This window comes from Zalophus californianus, chromosome X (genome assembly GCF_009762305.2).
Source record: "Zalophus californianus isolate mZalCal1 chromosome X, mZalCal1.pri.v2, whole genome shotgun sequence".
Classification (NCBI taxonomy): Eukaryota; Metazoa; Chordata; class Mammalia; order Carnivora; family Otariidae; genus Zalophus; species Zalophus californianus.
The window spans coordinates 108497324-108522914 of record NC_045612.1 but is presented as its reverse complement, the minus strand read 5'-3'; the positions used below and the strand labels follow the sequence as shown (position 1 = coordinate 108522914).

Below are 25591 nucleotides of genomic sequence, written 5' to 3'. Positions count from 1 at the left end.
TCCTCCCCTGCTCCTGATTCCGGCAGCTCTTGAAATGTGCGCCCCAGTCAGCACCTGCGCTTGTGTCATTCACATGCACGGGGCGCCGGCTGTGGGCTGGCCCTGCCGGGAGGCGGGAGACAGGAGGCAGGAGGCGGCCACCGCCGCTCCAGGCCATTGTTGTGGATTCCCAGACTCCGGTAATTAGAACTTTCCAAGTGTCTTTCTGTAGTCGGCTACCGATGCCCCCCTCCCCCTTTCTCCTCGCCTCTCTTTTTCCAACCCCCTTGGGCATTTAAATCCTCGCCACAAAACTTTTTGTTGCTGTTTCTTGAAAGGCAATTGATGTAATTTAGAAAAGGTTGTGGAGAACAAATGCGAATGTGTAGCTAAGGAACAAAAACCTTGAGACCCAGCTTTAGTTTTCCGGGTGTTTTGTAGACTCCAGTGTTGCTCTGTTGTTTCAGTGGGCTTTTTCTTTTTGTGGTTGATGTGCACTCCCTTCCATGTTTCCTTCCCGATGCTTTCCTATTCCGGGGCGCTGGGCAGCCTGGCTTGGCACAGGCCGGCGTCTGGGGGCCTGCGCGTCTCATTCTGGGAGCCGGCACGCAGGGTAGGGTGAGGGCGGTGCACAAGTGAGTGTGGATTCCGGGTTCTGGATACCTGGGCTGGCATTTCTTCATCCCAGATTTCCAGCCGTGCGACCTTGGGCGAGTGACTTAACCTCCCACCTTGCTCAGCCAGCAAATGGGGATTTAAAAAAATTAAAGTCGGCTTCTCCAAACACTCACGGGGTTCCTGAGCAGCTTTGAACCAAAGCTGTGTCGTCTTAAGCATCCGGGGCAAGGTCGCCTCCCCTAGGGATCACCCTTATCCTCAAAAGATCAGACCTCGGTGTCTGGGCCCTACTGCTCCTTTAAACGAATCAAGTGTTAAGAGGTAGCAGGCTCTGGGGAAGGAAAGGAAGGATCTCCTCTCTGGCTGGTGGTGCCCGTCTCAGAGTGGGAAGGCCAGAGATGAATGGGTAGAAGCAGCAGGAAACAGAGGAAGGGCCGCTGCATACCCAAAGTTCACAGGCATACAGTGTGGACAAAGAAGAAGAACTCTTACCAATGGACAGGTGCTCTCCAGACAGCCTACCCCTCACCTCTGTCAACAGAGGCATTTTGTATAGCAGAGGGACACAGACCAAAGGGCCTGAAAGCCAGCTAGGCCCAGCTGCTCCCGGGACCTTGCTCTGGGAGGCTCTGGCTTCCTTCAAGACAAAGTCTTTCCTGCCGCATCCATACTTGGCATGCGGTTGCGTGCATATGCCCGACAGCGCTGCGAGAGTGGTGGCTGCAGGTGGGGCTCACCTTGGCTGCTGCACCCGGGCCTGCACCTGCAGCTCGCACCCCTGCACCTGCAGCTTGCATCAGTAGAGCCGGGCCCTGCCTGTCCCCCTGTGCGCTGAGTCAGCTAGGTGGTGACAAGTGGCGGGCAGGGCAAAGGAAGAAAGGCTCCCACAGAGGAATCTAGGGGTCTCACCCGCCCCCCCCAACCACCGGCATGGGACTGGCCCCGGGTGTAGACCAGCCACGGGACCATGAGGACATCTGAGACACGGAACTGCAAACAGAATCCGCACCCTCCTCTGTAGTGCTTGACCAATAAATACTCAATGGTCTTTAAAGACGCTACCTCTGAGACTTGTAAACCTTTTATTTTTATATCTTTTTAGATAAGTGGAAGAAGTTTTTTACCCCCAAAGTTCGTCAGGACTACCAAAAACTCAAGAACACGGTGGAGCAGTTCTTGTCCCGGAGTGGCTACTCGGAAGTGAACCTCAGCAAACTCTTCGCTGACTGTGCCGTGAGGCCGTGAGGGAGGCCCAGAAGTGGGCAGCAGGGTGGGTGAAGAAAGACGCCCGGCTTCTTGGCAACTCCACCACCTCCGCCCAGGCCCTGCCTGCTCAGGCATCCCGTTTCCTTTAGGACCGTGCCTCGTGTTTGGGCACATGTGGCTTGGGGGGGCATGACCGACGGGGGTCCAGGGGACCACACCAGTCGCTCATCTACCAAGCATCAGAGAAGCTCAGAAGAGCCTTCCTGCCACAGTATAGCCCCTACTATTGAAACACGGCCTAGAGCCCTTGGCAAAGCGGCTGGAGAGCTGGCTGCTTCGTATTTGGGACTGGATTTCGAGGGGAGGGGTCAGTGAGGGATGAGAAATTAATTGAGAGTGGCTGGAATGCAGGGGACCCCAGGCTTTGCCCTAGGGCCTTCAGCAGAGATGCCCCCAGAGAGAGAGATTTATGAAGCCTGGTAGGAGCGCTAACATTTTGCCTTTTCACACGCCAATTAAACCCAGTCTGAACCCAACTGTTGCCCCAGCCGCTGGCTCCAGGAGTGGCTGTCCTTTTCAGTCTTGTCTTTTATATAGGTAGCCGAGGGGGGAGATAGAGACGCCTTGCATTTACTAAATAGATTAAACAAAGCTTACTTGTTTACTGAATCGCTCCAGAGTTGCACGTGCACACACATACTGGGCAGGTGTTTTAAATTCACATTTCCTTTTTTCCCCCTTAGGTAGAAAGTCCAGGTAAGGTTTATAGAGTAGGAAAACACATTTAAAATAATTTGATATCCTATAACATTTCCTTTAAAATGTGTAGAGGTTGGGGCAAGGATCCTTGTGTTGTATTCAGAAGAAATTGGGAGGAGGTTTGGTTAATTAGCCCTGGTGCTGTTTTGTTTTTTGTTGTTTTTTTTTTTTTTTCATCACAGTGGTGCCTCTTTGCTGGAAGCCAAATGTATTTCAATATAGCAGCCTTTCCATTACATTATTGGTAAGATCATACTAACAAAATATATTTCCCCTGTACACTATGCTATATTTTTTTAAAAACGTCTACCTATCTGTTTTTCTAAAAGAAAAAAAATATGTTGTGCTTTTCCCCCCCTGCTTAAATAAAGTTTTCTGAAAGGAAAGCAGTTGCAGTGAATCTTTATCAGGTGCAAAATGTTGGCTAGAGGTGGCAGCCAGGAGTAAGGGACGACTGGAGGCCATCCCCATCCCAAACCTCAGAAATCAGCTCTGAGATGCCCGAGTGATGTATGTCCAAATGTTCTGAGCAGCATTTGGGAGAATTCCTGTGGACTTTCGGTCCTTTAAGAGACGAAGTAAGGTTTCTCATGTGCTTTGCTGACTTGGACAGCCAGAGAGCTAAGCCAAGAGCCCAGTGGTGTCTGCTTTTGGAGAACGAGACCAGTGGCTCCTGGGAGAAAAGCCCCCCACAGGAGAAAGGTCACTCAGGATGGACCCTAGCGAATGCCCTTGTGAAAGCAGTGAGGATGATACTATCTTCTGTCTTGCTTTGCTTTCTTTTTCCTCTCCCTCACTTTCCCTTCTGTATAAGAGACAGAGGTTCTAAGCAGAGACACTTTGGGTGTACGGCCCTGTCGGTTAATTAATGAATGCCTTGGTACCTCAGGCTCCCCAACCTGTCACAAGTGGGAGCAGCCACGTTTCTTTGGGAAATGAAGGGTGTAAGTGTGGTTTCCATGGTTTTGGTCATTTAAGGTTCTAGAGATGGTTCTCCCATGTGTGCTTCTGGAGCCCACGCCCCTACATTGCTTTCTGAAGAGAAGGCGTATTTTCCTTGGTTTCTGGAACCTGGGGTTATGATAAATACAAATAGAGAGTTATCCTGAACTTGGTCATCAAGAAACTCCAGGACACTCAAATAACTTCTTACTGCTCCGTTTCTTGTCTCTGCATCTAGCCAGCAAGCACTGCGAGGGCACGACCTGTTTCTGTAGGAAGTCTATAGAAGGTTAGATGTAGCATGGCCCAGGCCCGAAAATAGCTAATGGAGCCATAGATGCTTTCTCTCTCTCTCTCTCTCTCTTTTTTAAGATTTTATCCATTCATTTGAGAGAGAAAGAAAAAGAGAAGTGGGTGGAGGGGCAGAGGGAGAGGAAGAAGCAGGCTCCCCGCTGAGCAGGGACCCCCCCCCCCCCCAGGGGCACAGTTGCTGGGCTCCATCCCAGGACCCTAGCCGAAGGCAGACGCTTAACCGACTGAGCCACCCAGGCGCCCTGCCATAGATGCTTTCTTGTTCAGATCTGGAACTCCAGTTGTGGGGTTTTTCTGGGAGGCACATATAGAGTCCTGAATTTTACAGAAAATTGCAACTGTAACTTTGATTAAGAATTCCAGTGGATCTATTCGAACACTGGAGAAGCACTCACTTTTCCCTAGCACTCACTTTTCTCCGAGAAAGGTTTCTACTCCTTGATTTTTGTCAGTTGATAGGGCAATGGGTGGGACAGATGCAGAAATGCCACCCACTTTGCAAGGGGGAGCCTACCCACATGTCTCCACAGGCTGCTGGGTGAGGATCTTAAGCTCAAGTTCTAACTAACACTGAGCGGATGAAACCAGCCAGGCTCACACGACAGAGTGGCAGGGACTGTGGTGGACCATAGGGGCACGTCCTGTCCAAAGAGGACAGAGGTTACTCGGTGATGCTGGAAGGGCTGGAGCCCAGGGTGGCCCCATGATTCGGTTTTCAAGAGAAGCCAGGAATCCAGATATTCCGTAAAGTGGCTCAATTTCTAAGCCTTGGCAACTAATTTTTTTTTTTTTAAATAAAATTTTGAACACTGGGCCAGGCTAAACCTCTGGGCTCGATTTTATCTGGGCCAGTTGGGAAACGGTGCCCTAAAAGAACCCTGCTCCTCTCACGGTCCCATGCCTCTGAAAAGGGCACCTCTCCTGTTGAATATAGGCAGTAGGATCTGCCTACAACAGGTACACATTTATCTTGGACACCCACTGCTGGCTAACCCTCAACTCTCCTTCATTTAAAGGGGGCAGAGGGGAGGCCAGAAGTTGAAAATCCTACACAGATCATGCTCAAGATTTTAATTTGTCCAGGAAACAGTTAATCTTGTGACTCTTGGGGGCTAATCAAAGTTCATAGATGGGGGTTCGGGAGGGAATGTGGAAAGGGGATGAATCCACTTCCTTGACCACCAGCCCCTTCTCTTGCCCATCCCCACCTCTTAACCTCCAACACACGTGCACATCAACATGCCTTTTCAAATGTAGCATTTAAATTCGTTTGGTGGGAGATGCAAAGATAAGGAAACTCCAGAAACACATTTCCCTATCTTGTGTCAGGGTTTTAAGGAAAACACACCAAGCCCCAGACCCTCCATTCAGTGCTCCCATCCTAAACTTAAAGCCACCTTGCTTTCCCTCCCTCCCTTCTCTCTCTCTCTCATTCTCTCTCTCCCCTCACCTAAATATTTCTTAATTGAACGGTTTGCTGTGGAGCTTCCTTATAGCAGTTTAATAGATTAACTCATCTGAGCCAGCCTCAAATTTCAGATTAAAATTCCTTCATCCCGAAGGCAGCATTATCAGGTTGTTGGAGGCTGTTTTCAAACCTTGGTTTTGAATAGCAGCGGCTCTGCATTAATTTAACCACTAAGCTAATAAGTAGGTTTCGTTTTGTTATGCTAAGCTTTATTGCTTTTCTTTTGATCAGAATGGTGTTGTTGAGCAAAGCAGCAGACAAGGCATTCTTTGATGAGGGAATTAGCGCTCCATTCTTCCTCTATTATTCATAGCACAGTGGAATATGTAAGTACCTGAGGGTGTCAAAGGAGCGCAGGTTCTATTGCAAAGTGCTCGCCTTGTTTCTCTCAATAGCTGACTATGAGATGATAAACCGCTTAATACACTGTGCTAATTGGATGAGAGCAAAAAGAGATGGGAATTAAGGCGAGGCAAAAGGAGAAAGTGCAGCGAGCCTTCAATTCACTCTTTCACCGCTTTACCAGCCCCAAAGGAGGCACAAGCTTTCGATAAGCAGACTAGAGGTTTTGTGCGGAGATGAAATGAACGTGTTAGTGGATTCAAGTAATACACTAATTATTGCACAGTATAAATACCACTACTGGTTTTATAACAGGGAGGTAAACTTCTTTTGAGAGGGTTATAGGATTGCTTGGCAGTGGTGTAGAACCTAATAAGGGCCCAGAGTAATAACCCCCTGGATTAACAAAATTGCTGCTTGTAGAAGTATGATTCAGGCTTTTACGAAGATTTCCGGAGCATGAATAAAAATGACTGAATGACATTTCTTAATGTATAACTGGTAATCGCTCCCTTTTCTTTAAAGGAAAAAATGTATACTTCAAAGTGGACCGTTAATAACGTCCAGAGACAACACAACTTTTTCCTTTGTAGAAGGCTTTTTCTCCCCCACCCGGTCAGGTAGCGGGTTTCCTCCTCCCCGCCCCCCAGCCAGCCTAGCGCTGGCGGTGAAATACGCAGTTGCTCCATGGGACTCAGGGTTCCAAAATCGCCTTTTAGGCCCCATTTAAGACCCCCCTTCATCCACCCACACTGTTGTGTATACACATGCACACATGCTCACGTACACATTTTTTTTTTCCCCTCTAAACGCAAGCTCCACGAGCCCATGTACAATTTCCTTCCCTCTAACATCAGCCCCCCTCTTCCAATCCGGTAAGATTTCCGCACTCAAAATGATACGAAAAGGAGAACCACGGGTGCCTCATCTCTGGGTTCTACAAATGCAAAACAACAGTAATAAATGTTTGCCCCAATTAGGGAGGAGGAGTGGGCTAATAGGAGAAAAAAAAATGGGAAACTGACTGGGGCCAATAACCGGTGACTTTAGCTGAAGTCTGAGTTTCAAGTCCCAAGTCGTGCCAAACCTTCTCCAATAGTTCCTCTCTCTAATTCACATTCCTTCCGTTTTCCCCACCACAAACCTACGATGCCCGCCCCAACTGTCCACGCTCCAGGCCATGGGTGGTTGGTGACAGAAGAACACAGGGGCACCTTCTGATAATATTATGGTGCATATTATGCCCTTCTTGCCTTTCCTTCCAGGGCCTCATCCAGACCCGGCTATCCTGTCTGAAAATGTAGCAAGTTAACTTTCCCCTTCCCCTCATCCTTCCCACAGAGGCTCCCAATCACCCCTCATCCCAGGACTCTGTAGGGGTGGCCCTGGGAAAGCAGGTGGTGGGGCATTCTGCCCTAGGTGTGACGGGGGACAGCCATGCCCCCATCGCAGGGGCTCTCCTGAACTCCCCCGGGCTCGGCATGTCCTCCGCGGTGGAAGAGGTTTGCCTAAGGTTGGGGGTGGGGGTCAGCCGCTCCCAGCATTGTGACCGCGTTCCCAGATATTGGGGCCAAATTGGGTTGCCATTCATTAATAATGCTCACAATAAGATTAAATCATTCTGGAAAATCTCATAAAATCCCCCTAAGTACGCTCCAGTGGCTCTTTCCAATCCCCATCATTCAGCACTTGGGGAGGTTTGGAAGGAGAAGAAAATTGGTTTCTTTGCTTTTAATGCTTCTTTGAAAAGATACTCAGAGTTTGTCATGCGTGACATGTCACATGTTTAATGTGGACTTGCTGGAAGTCAGGGGGTCTTTAGCGTGTGATATTTATGGGGAATATTAAGTGCAGAATGAGGTCCCTCCAGCTGGGGAAAGTTGAAAGAATAGGAGGCCCAGGACCGGGCTTGTTTGCGGCATCAGAATGACATAGGATTAAGAGTTTGTAAAACAAGGCGAGGGGTTCTCATTGGCCAGTAATAAATGTAATCCTTGGAGGTAATTTCACGCAATTTGCTTCTGCTCCATGGAAGGGTCAAATGAGAAAAAATGACTTAAAAAAGAGTTCATTAACAGGAAGAATGGTACTGTTTCTCGTATACCATCCAACTGGCAGCCTGGAGAGGAAAAAAAGCCGTACCTAAACAAAAAGCCAAAATCGACGGAAAATTGATATTGACCACCAAAAAAAAAAAAAAAACAAAAAACAAAAAACCTTTCCCTCACTCCCTCTTCTCCTGCACTCCCCCATCCCCACCTCCAAACTCCAGAGTAACCCTGCCCACGCCAGGAAGGGGCCTTCACACCCGGAGAGCCGGTGGAGCCTGGGGGTTTGAGGCACTCAGATCTCCAGGGGATGCCCTAGAAAGTTCCCGCCGGGCCTGCTAAAGTCGAGAAAGGAGTGTGTGGCCGCAGTGGCCGAGGAGAGGTGGTGGGCGGCCTGCTCCCCCACCCCGCCATGCCCCAGGCCGGGCTTCTGCTTTCGAGCTCCGCCCTTTGCGAGTCCGGAGCCGGGGCTCGGCGGCGGTGGCCCACCCGATGGCCCAGGGCCCGCGAAGCCCGTGGGCGCGCTCCCCAAAGTTCCCAGCAGGCGAGGGCTCCGGATTTCAGGGCCGGGTGGGCTAGCCGAGGACACCCGGGCCTGAGCGCGGCAGCTGCCGAGCGGGTAACCCCCCCCCACGCCCCGAGTTGCCGCCGACCTCTGCCCGACCGCGCACCTGCCCCTCGGCGGCGCACACTTGCGCTCCCCAGCCGCAAGGGGACCCGCCCCCCCTCCTGCAGGGCGCGGCCGGGAGCGCGCGCGGAGCTCGACGGCCGGCCCGGAGACTCGCCCCCGCCCCCCGCGGCGCCCGACTGGCCCACGGCCTGGCGGGGCGGCTGGCACCCGCTCCGCGAGCCCGGTAGTCACGCCGCGGCAGCACCCCACCCCCCGCCTGCCCCTCTCCCCAAAGGTCCGGCGCGCTAATTACTACAAATTGAAACTAATTAAGCTTCTCTTCCCTTTCCCATCACCCTGGGAGCGTCGGCGAGACCCAGCCCCCGCGGGCGGGCTTACCCCGCGGTCACCGGGAGGGGCGCAGGAAGGGCGGGGGGCGGGGGGGCGGGGGGGCGAAGCCACGGTTCCCGGCGCGGGGAGGAGGGCGCCGAGGGGGTTACAGATTGCAAATCTGTGCGGGTCTCCTCTCAAGAAACCTGAGTTGTTTAGATTTTTTTAAATGTATACATTTCCCAATGCCTGGATAAGTGATGTAATGACATTTGTCGAGTTAAGATCTGCCACTTGGATACCCCTCGCTGCCTTTCCATCACTGTTTCTGCGTTCCTCTCTCTCTCCCTCTCCCTCTCCCCCTCTCGGTCTCCTCTCTCTCTCTCTCTCTCTCTCTCTCTCTCTCTCTCTCACACACACACACACACACACGCGCGCGCGCGCGCGCGCGCGCACGCACCCTCCTCCCCGCGGGTATACTGTGGAGCCCGCCCCCTCGGAAGCCAGCGCTTCGGCTTCTTGCTCTCGCCATTACCTGTCATCTCGGACTGCGCACTTCCTTGCTACGTGGCACTTTCCACGAACAGTTTCCTTCACCTTCCGAGCCGATACTCTCGCTCGCTTCAAATTTCTAACTCCACCGTCAACAACACCTACCGTCCACCAACCGCCCCCCCTCGGGCCCACCCCACGTCCGTAGCCCCGGACCCTCAGCGTCCGCTGAGACACGACCCGGGGGAGCCGAGATGCGGCGGAAAGCGCTGCGGCGGCGTCCTTAACTTATGGAAGGAAACCCGAATCCCTTTGAGGATCACATTCAAACCGGGGGCCTCTGCCAGGAAAACGCGCTTGCAGATGAACCGAGGAGGTGCCGGGGCGCCAGAGCCCACCCCTGGCCTCTGGCGGGCCCCGGGTCTGCCGACCCCACAGCGCCTGCATAGAGCATTCACACTTCCTTTTGTTAAACATATAATTTTTTTTTTATTTTGAGCGTGACACTTCTCCACTAGATAGCAAGGAAAAGTGATAACAATTACACATTACACAAAAGTACTGTACCATTGCCTTTATCTTGAAGGTTTCGGAAGCCTCTACAGTTAATAAGTTAAATAAAGGGCTTGAGTACATAAATATTTGTCTAGGAACCCTACCGTATCTACAACACAGTAAGAATCTACAGGAGGACGGACTTTTACCATACCACGCTGAGTGCAATTGCGTTATAACATTTCAAATATACAAAGCTCTGTTCTTTTTTTTTTTTTAATAACAATGGTATGTACAGAATCAATAATCACAGTTTGGTGACTTCAACAGTCCATATTCTAGCAGAGTATTTCCCTTTGGTTTGATATAAAAACCTTGGTTGGTGTATGATAAAGAAGAGAACAAGAACAAGACGCCCCTTTCTGTTAAGTGCACTGTTAGCTATCTTACAGATTCGCATTCGCTTCCCTGGCCCTGGCTTCACACCGGGGCCCACGCTGGGGAGATCAACTTAGAGCGCCAAAATGCTGTTAAAAAAAAAAAAGCTAAGTGGGGTGCCAGGAGGAAGGGGGGTTGGGTTTTTAAATTTTTTAACTTCAGTACCAGGCGTCTGGGAGAGAAAACCTCCCCGATATTTTCAGCAAAATAAGAACGGGAGAGAGTGGACGTTCGAGGGGGAGCGAGGTTGGCAGTGGCGGGGACAGGGGGCAGGGGCAAGGGCAGGGGCGGGTGGACAGCCAGCCGAGGAGGTGCCACGTCCGGGAGCGCCAGGGGCTGCCTTGCCCGCATCCAGGCTGCTGCGAAGGCGGCTGCGCTCTCTCAGTGCCGTCTCGGGAGTGTGCTGGTCCTCTGTTTCCATTTGGTCTTGAGTGGTGCTGAGTGAGGTGACCTTTCAGGGTGCGCCCGGGGCGCGAGGGTGGAGGGCAGCCTTTAGCACACCTCCTTGCCCGTGCTGGTGCCCGGCAGGATGTTGAGCTGCGTGAGCTGCGCGGCGTGCTCCTTGGCCTTGAGCCTCAGCGCCGCTATGCTAGAGGCGCGTCTGTCTGCGGCCGCGGTGGCCGGGTCGGCCAGCGCGCCCGACGCTACCGCGCCCTCCACGGCCGGCGTGGGCTGTCTCAGGAGCGCGGCCGCGGTCGACGCGCTGGTCAGGGGGGCCATGGTGGAAAAGAGCCTGCAGGGAGAGCAAACAGCGCGGTCACGGCCTCGGGAGCTGAGCGCGGCGCCGGGCGGGGGAGGAGGGGCGTAGGAGGGGGTGGGGGTAGGCAGCGTTTCCCGCCGCCTCTCACCGGGAGAGCAGAGGGCCACACAGGGGTGCAGACGGGCGCCGCCGCAAGAAGCCCGGAGTCGCAGGGCTAGGGTGGGCCACGGGCTGGGGAGCAGATGGGAGCATGGGTGGGAGGCTAGGGTGCTCCGAGAGGACTTTACTAGAGGAGGGAACCGACGAAGGGGGCGGGGGGTGGGTGGAAAGGCCAAAGGGCCTGGTATTCTGAAAGGATCAGGGCCAGGGCGGAGGCAGGTCCTGTGGCCCAAAAGCTAACGGCCCAATCGCCTGGATTCTGTGCTTTCTCCTAAGAAGGGACTGTATTCTCAGACGGGGAGCTCCCATTGCCAGGGGAGAGAAGAAAGACAAGGAGAAAGAGGAGAAGAGAGATAGAGGGAGGAATAAAAAAAAAGAGAAAGAAGGGAGAAGGTGGAGTCAAAACTGATCAAGACGTACGCTGCAGACTTTGTACTCTCCCTAGGGCGCCTTCTCGGCCCGGGGACTCCTTTTGCCTGGAAAAGCTGGCCTGGTTTGCTGGCCTTGCCGCCGACCGGGCCACCCTCCCGCGCCAGACTGAGCCGCCGGTGCCCAGCCAACGACCGCGAGGTGGGGGTGGGGGGCGCCCGCCTGTTGATTTCCGCTCGACAGGCCACTCTGACCCGCCAGCCGCCCCGCGTCCCGGCGCGGCGACACTCTTGCCCCGTCGCCTTCCCTGCGTCCTGCAGCCTCGTGCCCCAGAGAGCCCCCGAACCCGCGACCCCTGCGCGCGGTGCACGGCGACGCGCAAGCCTGGGCTCCCAAGCCTGGGATTCCAGTCCGTGCCACCAACTCCAGGCGGCGCCGGGATTGCTTCTCGCCGCGCCTCCACCCCCTTCGCACAGCACAGCGGACCTGCAGCTGAGGCCAGAGCCACCCCTGGCCACCCGACACTACCACCCCCAGGCCCCCCTCATGTCCCTTCCCCCCCTCCCCCGCCCGCAGGGTTCTGGCTCCGAACTCCTGCAGGGCCGACTCGGAGTTTCCACGATTAGAAATGCGCCCACTAGGGTTCGAGGAGAGCCTCCTGCTTCTCCCAAGCCCCCCTCCACCCCTCCTGCCACCCCCACCGCACTCCTCTTGCAGCCTCTCCAAATCTCGAAGTCTGGTACTCCAGCCGTGGTTTGGCAGCTTCTACAAGTCACTTGTCGGAAGGAAAAGGGGGGGGGGGGCGGGGGTGGTTTGGGGGACACAGGACTTAAAGTTGTTTTCCCAGAAAAACTTAAAAGTGTGGCCTGGAGGGGGTGTACGATGCCCTGGTTCCATAGGTAAACTGAGTCACTAACTACACTTCAGTGCACTCGCTGGTTATTTCATCAGTTTGTTACACGAAACTACTTTTACTTAGTGTCTTTTTTTGAAACTTTTCTCTAAAAGATGATTTTTGTTAAGTGGCTGCGCAGTTGGATGAATCTATTATTTCTTTGTTCTCCCAAAGAGAGATCACTGAAGCTGCATTCAGTTTTATTTTCACTGCACTTTCCAACTTAGTACATCCCTCCTTTGTTTCTTTGTCTGGGTGATTATACAGACTTTTTATTTCATCATTCGATGTTCATTTAAAGAAAGGGAATTATAATATACGATGAACTGTTTCTTTTATTTCGTTGTCTTGTGCCGCCGTGCGGGTCGGGGGTTGCACATATGGGGGTATGGTTGGCAGCGGGTCACTTGAGTGACAGGGAAGTTAGAGTCTGGGGAAGAAGAAAGAATTCTTTGCACCCAGAGGGCCGGTGGCTCCAGGGCTCCTGTGGAAACCAGAGCTGTGTTCCTCTGCCAGGCTTTGGAGCATGGGGAAGGATTTTTGCAAAATTTGAAGAGTCCTCCCAGCTCTGTAGGCTACACGTGTACACGGTTACACACATAACCACCTATGGCCTGAGCGGTTGCTGCCTTCAACTGGTACTTTTACAGCTTTCAATGAACACTCCCAGTTGTCACGGCTGTTGTTACTGCCACCGCCCTCCCCTTTGCTGCTCCGTCCCAAGTCATTCCCTTCAAGAGCCACACTGTTTGAGGCAAAATTAGAGAGTATTTTCTTTGGCTAAATCTCTGGGAGTTGGCCAAAGAGCGAAGATGTGGAGCTGCTGCCTGTCTCCTGTCTCCGGCCTCCTCCCTGACCCCAGCCTCTGTGTGTGTATGAGACAGACAGACAGACAGACTCCCCGAGGCCGCGCGTTACCTGCCGAACGCAGGGCTGATGAAGGCCGGGTGTCGGAACACAGCGGCTCCGAGGAAAGTGCTCAGGCCCAGCGGCGCCCCGCTGGGCGGCAGGCTGGCCGAGCCAGGAGGCGGAGGTAGGCTCGGGAAGGCGGCGGCGGCGGCGGCGGCGGCGGCCGTCCAGGCCGAGTCGAGCGCTGGGTGGTGCGGAGGGAAGGGGCTGGCGTCCAGGTAGGGGCTCAGCGGGTGGGTGGCCGAGAGCGGCCCGGGGAAGGGCAGCCCGGGAGGATGGGTCTGCGCGCCCGCCTTCTCCCGCTTGCGCCACTTTGCCCGACGGTTCTGGAACCAGACCTGCAAGGCGGAGAGAGCCGGGGTCGGCGGGCCGCTGGGGAGGGGGGGAGCGCGCCCCGGCCTCCTCCCCACCCTCCTTAGTGCTGCGGGGGCCCCTCCTTTCCACCGAGGCCGGCGCCCACTCGCCCCTCTCTGGCCTCAGGTTATTCGAAGACACCTCTGGGGGCCAAACAAACTGGTGGCGAAAAGGAGCCCAAACTTAAAGCCAGCAGGAAACACGGGGCAAGCAAAGCCTTTCCAGCGCGTATTTCAAACAGCCTAGTTCCTTTCCAAAGTTGGAAGAAAGTCCCGTGTGTTTAGAGATGGGGAAACCGAGGTTTAAACGTCTGCGCTGCCATCTGCTTGCAGTGCATCTCTAGACACGTCGCTTAAAAACCTCTCAACCTCAGTTTTCTAATCTGTAAAATGGTGATAATAAAACTTCACTCATAAGGCTGTTATGTGGAATGAATAACCTAAAGCATGTGAAAGCTCGCCTTGGACAGTGACTCTTGGCAGTGGGCAGCCACCCAGAGAGGAACAAATATCGGTTCTCTGCTGCATACCAGCGGGTTCCGCCTATTTCAGGTTTACCCAAGAGCTGGCAAAATCCCTGCTGTGTGGAAAAGGGGATCTCAGGGAGGCGGTTCATTTATTCTTTCCAGAAATATTTATTGAACACCTAAGAGCACTAAGCTGGATTCTGGGGCTTGGGGAAAAGCTGGGCAGGAGGGAAAAGCTGGGTTTGCCCCAGCAAACAAGCATACATTGGGGGGGGGCGGTTCTCCGGGAAAGGGAATCTGGAGCCTGGGGCCTGCTCTCTGCGGGGGCTCTATGCAGGGCCTGGTTCTAGCCAGGAAGGCACTGCCTGCCAGGCCCAGGTACGCAGCAATCCCTGGGCAAATAGAAATCAGAGTGCGGGCTACCTGTAGACTTTACACATCTTCAGAGCTAACAGGCCCTTGATTTCTTTGCGGGATGTGGTTTAAATAGGTTATTTAAATAAGAGAGCTCTAGGCTTGGGGGAGTTTCCAGCACAAGGTATCTTCCTAATTGTTAATAGAAAGCAGTTTTAGTAGAGACCTTTACCTGAAATGTGGCAGCTACCATGGTCTAAAAATAACTCCCAGGAGCATGAAATTATTTTTATGTGACCTGCTCATCACACCCACAGCTAATAAGATATGCTCCTTCTCCCCTGAAGGCATTAATATTTTTAGGCTTGGGTTGATGCCTGCACACAAGTCTAAAAATTAAGAATGAACTCCAGGGCTATACAGAGTTATATGAAAATATAATGTAAATGATCCCAGAGGACTTTGTGTGTGTGTTTTTTTTAATGTGAAGACATCCGTGCCTTTCATATATACACACGTGGAGCTTGTCGTAGTGGCCCTGGTGTCTAAGCTGGGCTTCACTTCTAGACAGCCACCTTTGGCAAGAGAAATCAAGAATCCACATCGGTTGATTATTTCAAATTCTGCTGAAAGGGGACCCATCCATAGGATTCCACAGCCCTCAAACAATCTATTTGTGAATTGGAGAAACACTGTAGTGTGGAAATTCAGAGGCTTGAAAAAGTTAAGACTAGATGGGACCAGGCTGGGTGGGTAGCTTTTGTGTATCCAAATCTGTCTAGACGAGAGTATCCACCACTCTTCGATGGCAGTGAAAGGAGTAAAGGAGGGGAGGGGGGCAGCGGAGGCAGAATGCCCTCAAAGAACGTGGAAACCTTTTGCAGACAGATCGTCTCTCCCGGCTCAACTGCAGTCATCAAGATGTCCCCCTGCAATTCCTCATTATTGAATTAATACCTCTGAGGCCTCCAAAGGTAAACGAAAGGACTCTAATAATTCATATTCACTTAATTACATCTTCTCCAGTGAATAGGGAGAGAGGAGAAGGGGAGGGGGCGCTCTCTTTCTTTTTAAAAGTTATTTAACTTTCCCACGACTCGTTCCCCTGAGCTGAAAATACGGAGTTGCTGTCACATCTCTGTTTGACAATGGAGAAATGTGTCAACAGAAAGGAGGGGACAGGCCTCATCATTAGCCCTCTAATGCAAGAAGCTGTTGTGTATTAAATGAGCCATATGGAATTTATTGTGCTTTATCAGCGCTTGATTTTGACTGTAAAGTGATTCACTCAGCTCCTAACCCAGGGACATCTGTTTTCTGTTGGCCACCGGGGCTGCCCAGTGTTGATCGTCTCTCTGGTTATGAGGCCTGGGTTCGGAAATGCACTCTGGTATGGGGCAGCAAACACCTTTAATAGCATTGCACTCACTCCCTATTAGATCAATGTGGGCTCATTGCTATAAAAAATGGGAAATCAAATAGCATTAGCCAGCTCCTTGTGCGGGCGGAGGGAAAATCAAACAGCATTTTGCCTTCAAATGGCCCTGTTTGTTCTAGCACTAAGTGGGCTTTTATGAAGCCCGATTGGAGACTTAATCGCAGCCAAATACCTGCTTGGAGCTGAGCGGATTTGTCTAACAACCAAATCCATGCTCCATCCCATTATTTCAATCAGGAGAAGTCAGTCCTCCAATTGTTTCCTACAGGGGCGGTGGAACCAGGGGGCTCCTGACTGCCGCGCAGGGACCCTGAAACCCCTCTTCTGATCCTGGACTCACTCCTTCCTCAAGGCTCCCAAACCCAGAAACCTTCCCCTCCAACCTCCCAGCTCTTCACATTTTCATCTTTTTGTGCATGAGTGTTTGGGTCTATTTTTTTCTGATTCTGCTTTTCTTCATTTTATGAAGGGGTTCTCACCCCCCCCAACCCATCCACCCTCCCTCTCTCCCACTCCTCTCCCCACCCCTCCCCCTCCCTCCTCTCTGTCCCTGTGGTGCAGCTCACCTGGACTCGGGCCTCCGTCAAGTCCAGCCTCATGGCCAATTCCTCCCTGTAAGAAAGCAACACACAGACAGGAGGTCACAGCTGGCTCCGGCAAGCCCTCTCAGCCACCTTCCCCTTGCTGGCAGGCCTCCTCCATTAGGGTCTCCCCTGGCTGCCCGCCCTCACCCCCAAACAGATGGGCATCGTGATTCCTTCACCACCGAAGTGCCTGCTATTTGATTGAAAACATAAAAATACACAGCGCATCGCTGGATATAGGATATTATATCGTATCAGACTATATTCACGAGGGACAAGGGGGGGCTTCTTGAGTCCGTAAGCCTAACTGGGTCCTCGGATTTGCCCCCACTCTCCCTTAAGCCAGAGTTGGACAAAAAACACACAGGCACACAATGCTTACGGCCTCTTCTGTCCTAACATTACATGGGAGAACTCGGTATTCAACCAAAAATGTTCTTCCTGCCCTTGGTGTCTCTCTGCCTTGAAAATTTTTCTTCTGCCTCCCTCCCCACCCTACTCTCCCCCCCCCCCGCTTCTCTCTCTCTCCCTCTCCAGCTCTTTGCCTTTCCCTCCATCTCTCTATCCACCTCCCCCCCCCCCGCCTCTCTCCCTCCCTCTCCCCTTAGGTCATACTCTCCATTACCCTCTGGAGATATGTTAAGCTTGTTAAGAGTTCAGTGGGGTAATTTTTTGATTAAACAAAATTCTGCGCACCTCCTGACTCCAGTGCCCACTACAAACCCTGCCCATCTCAGGGGAAGTCAATTTAACTGAAACCCTACCCCGTCATTGCAGTTATTACTGCGACAATTAAGGCAAATAGGAAACCATTAAGATGCTGTAAAATGGCTTACGACCTGTTTACCGAAAATATGAGCTCGAGAGAATAAGTGGCTCTACGCCCGCTCATATGAAAGATCGGGGACTGCCCCAGCCTGGGACCCGGGTCTGCACTGCTGGCAGCCCCCCCCCCCCCCCCGCCGGTCCACACCTGAAACTTCAGGACCAGGAGAGAAAACCGGTTCACCAAGCGCTTTCCGTTGCCCCCTGCTGCAGTGAGCACCAGCAAATGTAAAACCACACTTTGGGCCGGCTCCCCGCCTGAGCCCAGGCGCTCTAAATAACCCCCAGTGGGAAAGAGGTGGACACCAGCAGGCGAAGAGGAGCTCCCCCCCTTCACATACCACGGTTCACCCTGGAGAAGCTAAAAAAGGGCAGACCTGGATGCCAAATGACACCTCATCGTTTTCTTCCTTTGAAATACACATGTGTCAGAAATGCAAAAAGCAGGTCGGCCAGGTAGCTAGTTGATAGCACACACCGATTTTAAAAATTTATGTTCTTCTTTAAAGATGGTGAAGGGACCGGGTGATATAGGGGAGGACCAACTTTAGCTCAAGGGATAACCAAGTGTAGTGCCTGCCAGCATCAGATCCACGCTTTTCTATGACTGCTCAGGAGAGTTTGGCAATTACTTGCCAGATCAACAACACTTGAGAGTTGGCTCGGGCCTCCTGAGCTCTGAGCAGCGAGCAGCGGTTCCTCCTCGGGTTCAAAGGGGCGGGCAGCCTTCAGCTTCTAAAACGCGTATTGAAAAGCTGCACACGTCTTGAGCGAAGGAGCTGCCTGAGCTTAACAAGCTCTGCGCCCGGCAGACACCCATCCGTTCCTTGCTACCCACCGAGGGAGGTTTGCCTTGACGCTGGCTCCTCGCCTGAGCCCAGACCTTGGCCTTAGGGTGGCAGAGGGAGGCCCCCAGGCTGGCCAGCGCCCCAGGTTGGACGAACCAGCTGGGGCCCTTGGGGTCCAGTCATCTCACCTCTTTCCCCGAAACCCTTAAGGCAAGAGGGAAGTGGAGCGTGACCAGGTGGAACACCCTGGCTGGACAGCCGTGCAAAGAGGAAAAGTCGCCCCCCCCCCCGCAGCCGTTTTGTCTACTGTCTGCCAGGCTGCCAGCAATCCTGCGCACCCCTGCAAACCCGCGTACAATAAACGAATGCTGGGCTTAACGTGGGTGTGGCAAGAGAGGACAGTGATGAGAGGGAAGATTCTGGCTGGTGCCCCGCAGATGTACAGACACCAAACCCTGCCCAGTTCTGACTTGCTTCCGTCCTTTCAGAAGTCCTCAAACCACAGAACTTGAATCTTTTTAAAGGCCTTCTCCGCAGGCAGGGGCTCCAGCCTCACTGTGAACAGCGAACAGCGTAACTGATACGCACCAGGCTCCTGGGGCATCAGGCGGGCGGGGGGGCGGGCAGGGAGCGCGCACCACACAGAGGCCAAAAATAGCCCCTGTTTTTGCTTTGACCGCGAGGGCCCGCGGCGCTTCCTGCGCCTTGCCTGGGACCAGGCCGGGCCCGCAGCGCCTGGGGTCCGGCGTCTGTGCTCTGGGGTGCGCGAGCCTCCGAGGTGGCGCTTTCGGGCACTCTTTGGAGAGGCCGTTTTTCTCTAACTAAAACTTGTAATTTGGAAAAAAAAAATTACACTGGAGAGACTTTGGGAAGGAAAGGAATCATCCCAGTCCGAACTTAAAGGCCGGAGTAGGGGTGGGGTTGGGTGTGGGTAGTTTTTCGTGAGCAGGGGTGGGTGCGTTGGGAGGGCACACCTGGGCCGAGTCCAGGAGCCAAGTCCCTGCCCCGAACCCGGGGCCCCTGCCCGCCCGCCTTCCCTCGCCGGGGCCCGCTCGCGCTCTCCGCCAGCTACCGCCGCGCCCGCCCCTCTCGCCTACCTAGTGAAGACGTCTGGGTAGTGCGTCTTCTGGAAGGCCCGCTCCAGTTCCTCCAGCTGGTAGCTGGTGAACGTGGTGCGGTAGCGCCGCTGTTTGCGCTTCAGCAGCCCCTCCTCGGAATCGCTGCCCGCAGACAGACACACGCTGTCCTCGCCGTCCTTGCCCTCAGCGTCCTCAGGGTGCAGCAGGAGCTCCTCCTTAGGCGATAGCTCCCCGCCCTCGGTGGCCGCGGCGGCGGCGGCGGCGGCGGCGGCGGCGGCCACCGCACCAGTGGCGGCCACGGCGCAGCGCCGGGGCTCCTTGAGCAGCGCGCGGGCGTCGTCCTCCAACAGCTCCTCCTCGTCGTCCTCCAACAGCTCCTCTTCCTCGTCTTCGTCCTCTTCATCCTCCAGCAACTCCTCCTCGTCGTCCTCGGCGCCCGTACCGCCACCCGCCGCCGGGGCGCCACCGGGGCCGCTGGCCGCGCCGAGGCGCTCGTCCGGGTGCGCGGCGCCCCCCGGGCCACCCAGCTCGTCCAGCGCGGGCGGTGGCGGCACGAAGGGCGCCCCGTTCTCGCGGTACGACTTGCTGCGGCTGATGCTCACCTGCGGTGCCTGGCTGATCTTGAGCGTGTCCCAGGCCGCGGCGGCGGCGGCGGCGGCGGCCACGGCGGCCCCCGCGCCGTCCGGCCGCTCCCCGGGCCGCGCGGCTGGCGGCGGCGGCGGAGGGGCATCCCCTCGCGGACCCGCCGTGGCCGTGGCCGCCGCCGCCGCCGCCGCCGCCGCCGCCGCCGCCGCCGCGGCGCCCTGGAGAAGGCGACCCCCGCCCGGGCCGTACAGGCGCCGCAGCTTGGGCGGCAGGTGCAGCTCAGCCTCGAACGGGGCGCTGCTGCCCTTGGGGGAGCCTGCGGGCAAGGGAGAGCGGTCAGCACGCTAGCCAGCCAGGCGTCCCCGCCAGAGCCGCCGCCCGAAGCCGACCCGCCACTGCTCTCTCGGCCCCTAGGCCCCGGCTCCCCCACCCCCCACCCCCGCCTGCGCGCTACGGGACTTGGACCCCCTTCTCCTCCTTCCCCACTTTTCTGGCTGTTTCTTTTTCTTTATGTCTTTCCCTTTCTCTTTCCTTCTCTCTCTCTTTTTTCCCCCTCTGTCCTCCTCCGTCCTTTCCCTCTCCCACTCTTCCCCTCATTTCCTTTCTTCCTTCCTTTACCTCTTTCTTTCCTTCTCTTCCTTTCATTTTTATCTTCCTTCTCTTTTTCTCTTTCCTTCTCTACCCGTCTCTCCCTTTCTTTTCTCATCTTTCTCCTCTCCCCTTCCTTCCTTCCTTTCTCTTTTTGTGCGCTTTCCCCGTTTACTCTCCTCCTCCTTTCTTCCTTTCTTTTTCTTTCCCTTCGCGTGCTCTCTCTCTGTCTCCCTTTTTTCCCCCCTCCCCATTTTAGGGCAGGGGAGAATCTGAAAACATTCAACGACTTAAAAAAAAAATGACCACCACCCTGAAAACTTTGCGCACGACCTCTGCCCGCTGCTCTGCCCCGCAGGCCCAGGCCGGCGAGAGGGGCGCTGCCCGTGGGCGACCCCTGCGGGGGCCGAGGAAGCGGCCCGGTGGCCCCGAGCGCGCGGGCCGTGCCCCAACAGCCCGCAGCGGGAGGGGGCGGGGGCTCCCTGCACGGAAAGGCAAAGAAAAATCGTCCTGGAGAAAATGGGCTCGGAAAGGCCTGGGAGGGGGCAGAAGGGGGTACAACAGGCACAGGCCGCTCTTTCCCTTCGAGGAAGCGCCTGGCACAGGTGCCACTGCAGGCTAAAAAAAGAAAAGGAAAAAGTCAGTTTTATTTTAAACGGCCCCTTCTCCGCCATCTGTCCTGTCTTCCAAGTGGCGCTGCGGCTGGACCGCTGGTTTTAGGATTTTAAAAAGAAATCAGCAATTCTTTCCCTGTGATACTTCTGCGGGCAGCTCAAGGCGAAACTTGAGCGTAACAGGTTCGGGGCAAAACGACGGTTGTTTTGAAATTTTTAATTTTAGAAAAAAAAACCTTTTAAGTATTTCAACTCTATTTTTAAAAATAACACAGCAGAGAAAAAAAATAGCACCCAGAAGCCACACATTTCATACATTTCAAATACAATAAGGAGCATTTGGGTAATCCCAGGGAGATGTTTTCTGCAAAGCTTGGGTTTAAAAGGTCACGAGTAATGTACAATTAAAAAAAGAAAGAAAAGGCGGAGGGGGGTGGGTGGGGAGAACACCACATATAAAGAAATCTTCCAAAGAGGAAAGACCAAGGCTCACTCTACCTGGAGACCCCTATTCACACCTTTAGGGGTTCTTGTCTTCAAGTTGTTGTTACAAGGGTCAACCCGGCACCTGCTGTTTCTGACCTGTCGCCCCTCTTCAGAGCACCCCCCGGGCCACCAAAGGGAGCATTTAAACGACCTAAAGACCAATTCCGAGAATCCAAGCTCCCCCCTTCCCCAAAGCGAAGCTTGGCCTGTGCTTCAGGAAGCTGAGAGGAAGGGAGAGACAGCCCCTGGGGAGATGTTTGCCGCTCTTTGAGGCACCAGGCCTCAGAGTTGTTCTCTCTCTGTCCTCCGTCTCCAGCTTGATAACCCCAGGCCCCTGGCTCCCGAACATCAAGCACCCAAACCAGTGCCCAGCGCTCTTTGCAGGTGCCTGGCGGGCGCAGCCTTACCTTGCACGGCCTTTTCTTGGTCGGCGCGGCTGGCCAGTGGGGCGGGTAAGCTCTGCGCGGCTCCCAGCAGCCGCATTTTGCATGGGCTCCTCCGGCCCAGGATGCTGTCGATGCAGTAGGAGGAGAGCAAAGTTGGAGATTTACTTTTGCACTCGGGCCTCTCGGAGCAGCCCTCCTCCTGGTACTGATTGCTCATGGCTGGGGCTTTTTCCCTGGCCGCAGAGAGCCGGGCCGCTGGCTGCCTCTCCTGGAGGGTGGGATGGATGGGTGTGTGTTGGGGAGTGGGGTTAGATGGCTGGTTATAATGGGTATTACTGCGATCTCTGCCTCTCTGCCTCCCTTGCTTGCCGGCTGCTGGCTCCCGCCCTGCCCGCGGCCCGAGCTCGCCCTCTCAGCGCTCAGGACAAGCAGTAACAAGTGTAGTGAGCTGCGGGCGCGGAGCTCTGGAGTCTCTCTCCTCCACGTGCTGAGAGGCGCCCTCTGATTGGCTCTCACTAGAGGCCGGGCTGCGCCGTGCTACGGGCTCAGAGCAAAGCCTGGACTGGAGTTCGGAAAGGCCGGCGGGGGTGGGGTGGGCAGCGGAGGATAAGGGGACAGCGGGCACTCACCCGAACCATTTTTTTTTTTTCTTTTTTTGTTAACTAGCAAGTTCCTAAGTTCTCCATCTTCTTCCTGTAGATTCCCCTTTAGCCCTTCGGGCTGGCCCGAAGCCCTAGCTCACTCTGATGTGAGGCCTGTGGGTGCCACTTGGGCGACGTGCGCCCCTTCCACCAACCAGAGGACCTCGCTTCCTGGAGGCGAGGCCTTGCGGCTCGCGTTCAGACGGCCTTGGTACTTTGCAAAGCCAGTGCTGCGCTCCCAGGACAGCGCCTTGATCTCAGTGGCGCCCAGTCGCGGTGCTCTTTAGGCCGGACGGGCCCCCGAGGTGTCAGGGTGATGGCCGCAAGCAAACAATTTCTGTTTGGGCATTCACTTTTCTCTTGTGGCCCGACGCCTTGAGCTGTTTGTCTTCACCCTGAGCTGGGAGGTTGCTCTCGGGTTGGTAGCGGCCCCCAACCTCTCTCATCTCCTTCTTGAACTCTGGAAAAAGTCCCCTTAGAGACAAAGCTCTGCCAAAGGCGGGCGGCCTTCACTAGAGCACCTACAGGGGAGAACGGGACAGGCGAGGGTCAACTGCGGAGTCTGGGAGTCTCCCCCTCCTCCCCAGACTTGCTTCTCTCTTCTTCCCGCAAGTTCGCCTCCATTAGTTAGGCTGTCACCCCGAGGCTGGACACTCTCAAATCTCGTGCGGGGAGCAGACCTGTGGGGGCCCTGAGTGCTCGCGGGTGGGAAGGACCCAGGTTCGGCTTCTACCAAGCGTAAACGCCTAAAATTCTTAGGGCCTGGCTCCCATTAGCAAGGGTAAGAGAATGAGAGACTGTGGTTGAACGCGTTTCTTACCAAACAACTTCCTGCGCGTCCAGCGCTGAGAATCGAGACCAACTGGGACTGAAGTTGGGCCAAGCCTGGGCGAAGGGCTAGCATGGACGCCCTCCTTGCTTGGGTTCAGAGCTCAAGGGCCGGCCAGGGGCCCCCGACCACGGCAGGGTGGGGGCGAAGGTGGTAGGTGGGAGAGGGGTTGAGGAGGGGGAATCCACGCCGGGTTTTCCTGTCTCAACCCCTTCAATGTGTCAAAGAGAAAAGCGTTTTACAAAGGATTATACTTGAATCACTTACAGTCAGTATTTAAAAATACAAGGATGCATAACTGGGATTTTTTTTTTTCAGCCATAAACACCTGCATAACTCCTGGATGCTGGTGGGTGGGTGGCCAAAAGATCGGGCTCGCTTGGCAGGAGTATTCATGGCACAACTTGAGGGGGATGAAGGGTTGGGAACAGGTACATTAATAATGTGAATACGAACGCTGATATTACTACTACTATTAGAGGCAAGAGGGAAAAGATGTCTCTCTGTGTCCTTCTCTTTGTCTTTCTGTTTTTTAGTTTGATTCCCACCAGTTTTTCCTACACTTGGATGATGGGGCTGGGAGACGGAGGAGTCCCTGAGCTATCTCTGACATTTGATTTTAAGCCCTGCCTGCTGATGCAAGGCACCTGGGATCTTCTCCTGCCTTTCCTGCAGTCTTCCTTTTTCCATCCTCACCAACAGTTCCAGTTTTTATACCGTCCCATTCAGCCTTCCCCTGACATTCTGCGCCCTGATTCCCTCCCCAGCCCCGAGAGCCCAGTCCCGGCAAGTGGGTCTCCACGCAGCTGTAAAGACGCGTCGGTCTCCTCCAAGCCTCCAGCCGCGGACGCTCGCGGGTGTCCCTGCGGCTGGTCGCTGGGAGAAACGGAGGCACTTTTCCCTCCCCGCCGGGCCCTGCGTCGGAAATCCACAAGACCCGGCTGCTGGGTGGCTCCATGACTTCAGAGTCGGCTCCGCACACGCGGGGAGTGGGCTGAAAAATAGGTCCAAAAAAGATCGTGTTAAACAAAAGGAGACACAAACGCACAAATCATTCTGAGAGTCTAACAGGCTTTCAGCTCTCTCGGTGGAAGATTTCTTTGCTTCCGTCTCCCTCCTCCCCCTTCTGCAGCTGTTCTCCTTTTTTAAAAAAGAAGTCGGACTTTCTGCTGGGGTGTATTCTAATTTTAATCATCCACTGTAAAAGAGGAGGTTAACATAGAATTTCTGATTCTGACTTAATGACCCCTGGAATTAAATCTAATTCTATTAATGGAATATAATGTATTTCTTTGGGAAACCTGTTTGAAAACACTAGCTTTGTTATTTTGTTTTGTTTATATTTGGTATTTCTAATCCGTCTTCCCCAGTGAGGACGCTATTGGGAAGGCACGTCCATTCACTTTGGGGAGATAGGGCCCGACCCAGTTCATTTCACACCCAGCAATCCTGAGATGATCTTTGTCACAATTCAATACCAACTTCAAAATCTACAATTGACTCTTGCTATTCCCGAAAGATTAAATTAAAAAACAACAACAGAAAACTTTTCCAGCATACCCACTGGGGGACAGAAACTGCTGGTGTCCCTGTAGTGTCTAACCAGAATATGGGTTTAGGATGTATGTGCTATCCTATTTGTTAATTTTATTTTTTTAAGGTAAGCTCTACACCCAACATGGGGCTCGAACTCACCACCCGGAGATCACGAGTCGCATGCTCTATGGACTCAGCCAGCTAGGCGCCCTTCCTATTTGTTATTTTAGAAAACAAAAATGATACTTCTAATGTCTAGGAAGAATTTAAGTGATTTGTTGAGTAGGTAGACTTGTAAGAATTGGGCTACAGGATATGTATAAAAACTTGCGGTTAGCCAATTTCATATTTACTGTCAGCAAAATGACACTTCACTTTCTTTTCATCTCACTTTCTTTTTCCCATGGATCAAAGTAATTTCATTTTAGTGGTAATATTTTTCACGTTTGTACTTTGTTATGCACAACTCCTGGGTCCTCTAGTCTTTTGGGGTCTGTAAATGTTGTTTTTTTATTTTCCCTGGGCTGCCCAGAAAACAGTAGTTTGCAGTTCATCTGCCTTTACAATCAATCACTGAAATAAAAATGACATTTATGGCCAGAACTGAGGGTCAGAAGTGTTTAAAACTGTTGTTTATGGTGAAAGATGAGGCTTGTCCCCAGGACTAGAAATAATAATTACCTAGAAGAGGCGGATGGAAGAAACTCCTTTCTTTTCCGTGGTGAGAACTAATTCTACACTGCAGTTTCAAAATTATATTTGCAAGAAATGCAGGATAAGGGGGTGGCAGTAAATGTCATTATCCAGGGGGGGAAATGTTTGGAGGAGAGTTAACCTTGCAAATTTTCATTTGAGATGTTTTAATTTACTGTGCAATATACACACAGATAAATAAAGCAGTGATGGGCTTTCAGCCTCACCGGACACTCAGGTCCCCTTAAATTATGCTCAACCTCTTCAAAACATA

At 53.6% G+C, this 25591-nt stretch overlaps 2 protein-coding genes across 4 annotated transcripts in view; one reads left to right on the top strand and one right to left on the bottom strand.

Annotated features, from left to right (window-relative positions):
- The window catches only part of POLA1 (DNA polymerase alpha 1, catalytic subunit), a 299305-nt gene extending 296368 nt beyond the window's left edge, over positions 1 to 2937 (top strand). For 2 of the 3 annotated variants that reach the window (XM_027609335.1, XM_027609332.1), the window contains one exon: positions 1700 to 2937. In XM_027609335.1, the coding sequence (XP_027465136.1) occupies positions 1700 to 1842 (143 nt within the window). In that variant the 3' untranslated portion in view covers positions 1843 to 2937. The remainder of the gene's footprint in view (positions 1 to 1699) is intronic. The other variant, XM_027609333.1, reaches the window with a different exon arrangement.
- Positions 2938 to 9576: 6639 nt separating this feature from the next.
- On the bottom strand, positions 9577 to 22034 carry ARX (aristaless related homeobox). Its single transcript, XM_027608419.2, has 5 exons — positions 21640 to 22034; positions 18978 to 19860; positions 16250 to 16295; positions 13081 to 13409; positions 9577 to 10772 (listed from the first exon to the last, which is right to left on the bottom strand). Exons 1-5 carry the CDS (start codon positions 21833 to 21835, stop codon positions 10532 to 10534), a joined length of 1695 nt encoding a protein of 564 aa, XP_027464220.2. The 5' UTR covers positions 21836 to 22034; the 3' UTR covers positions 9577 to 10531.
- Positions 22035 to 25591: the final 3557 nt, after the last annotated feature.

What these genes read in the sequence shown, in the direction of transcription:
- ARX (XM_027608419.2), bottom strand. Translation starts at nt 21,835, where the DNA reads ATGAGCAATCAGTACCAGGAGGAGGGCTGCTCCGAGAGGCCCGAGTGC. An exon ending in TACCCAGACGTCTTCACTAG is followed by an intron (nt 16,296 to 18,977) that starts GTAGGCGAGAGG and finishes GCTTTCTTACAG; the next exon opens with GGAGGAATTGGCCATGAGGC. An exon ending in TGACGGAGGCCCGAGTCCAG is followed by an intron (nt 13,410 to 16,249) that starts GTGAGCTGCACC and finishes TCCGCCTTGCAG; the next exon opens with GTCTGGTTCCAGAACCGTCG.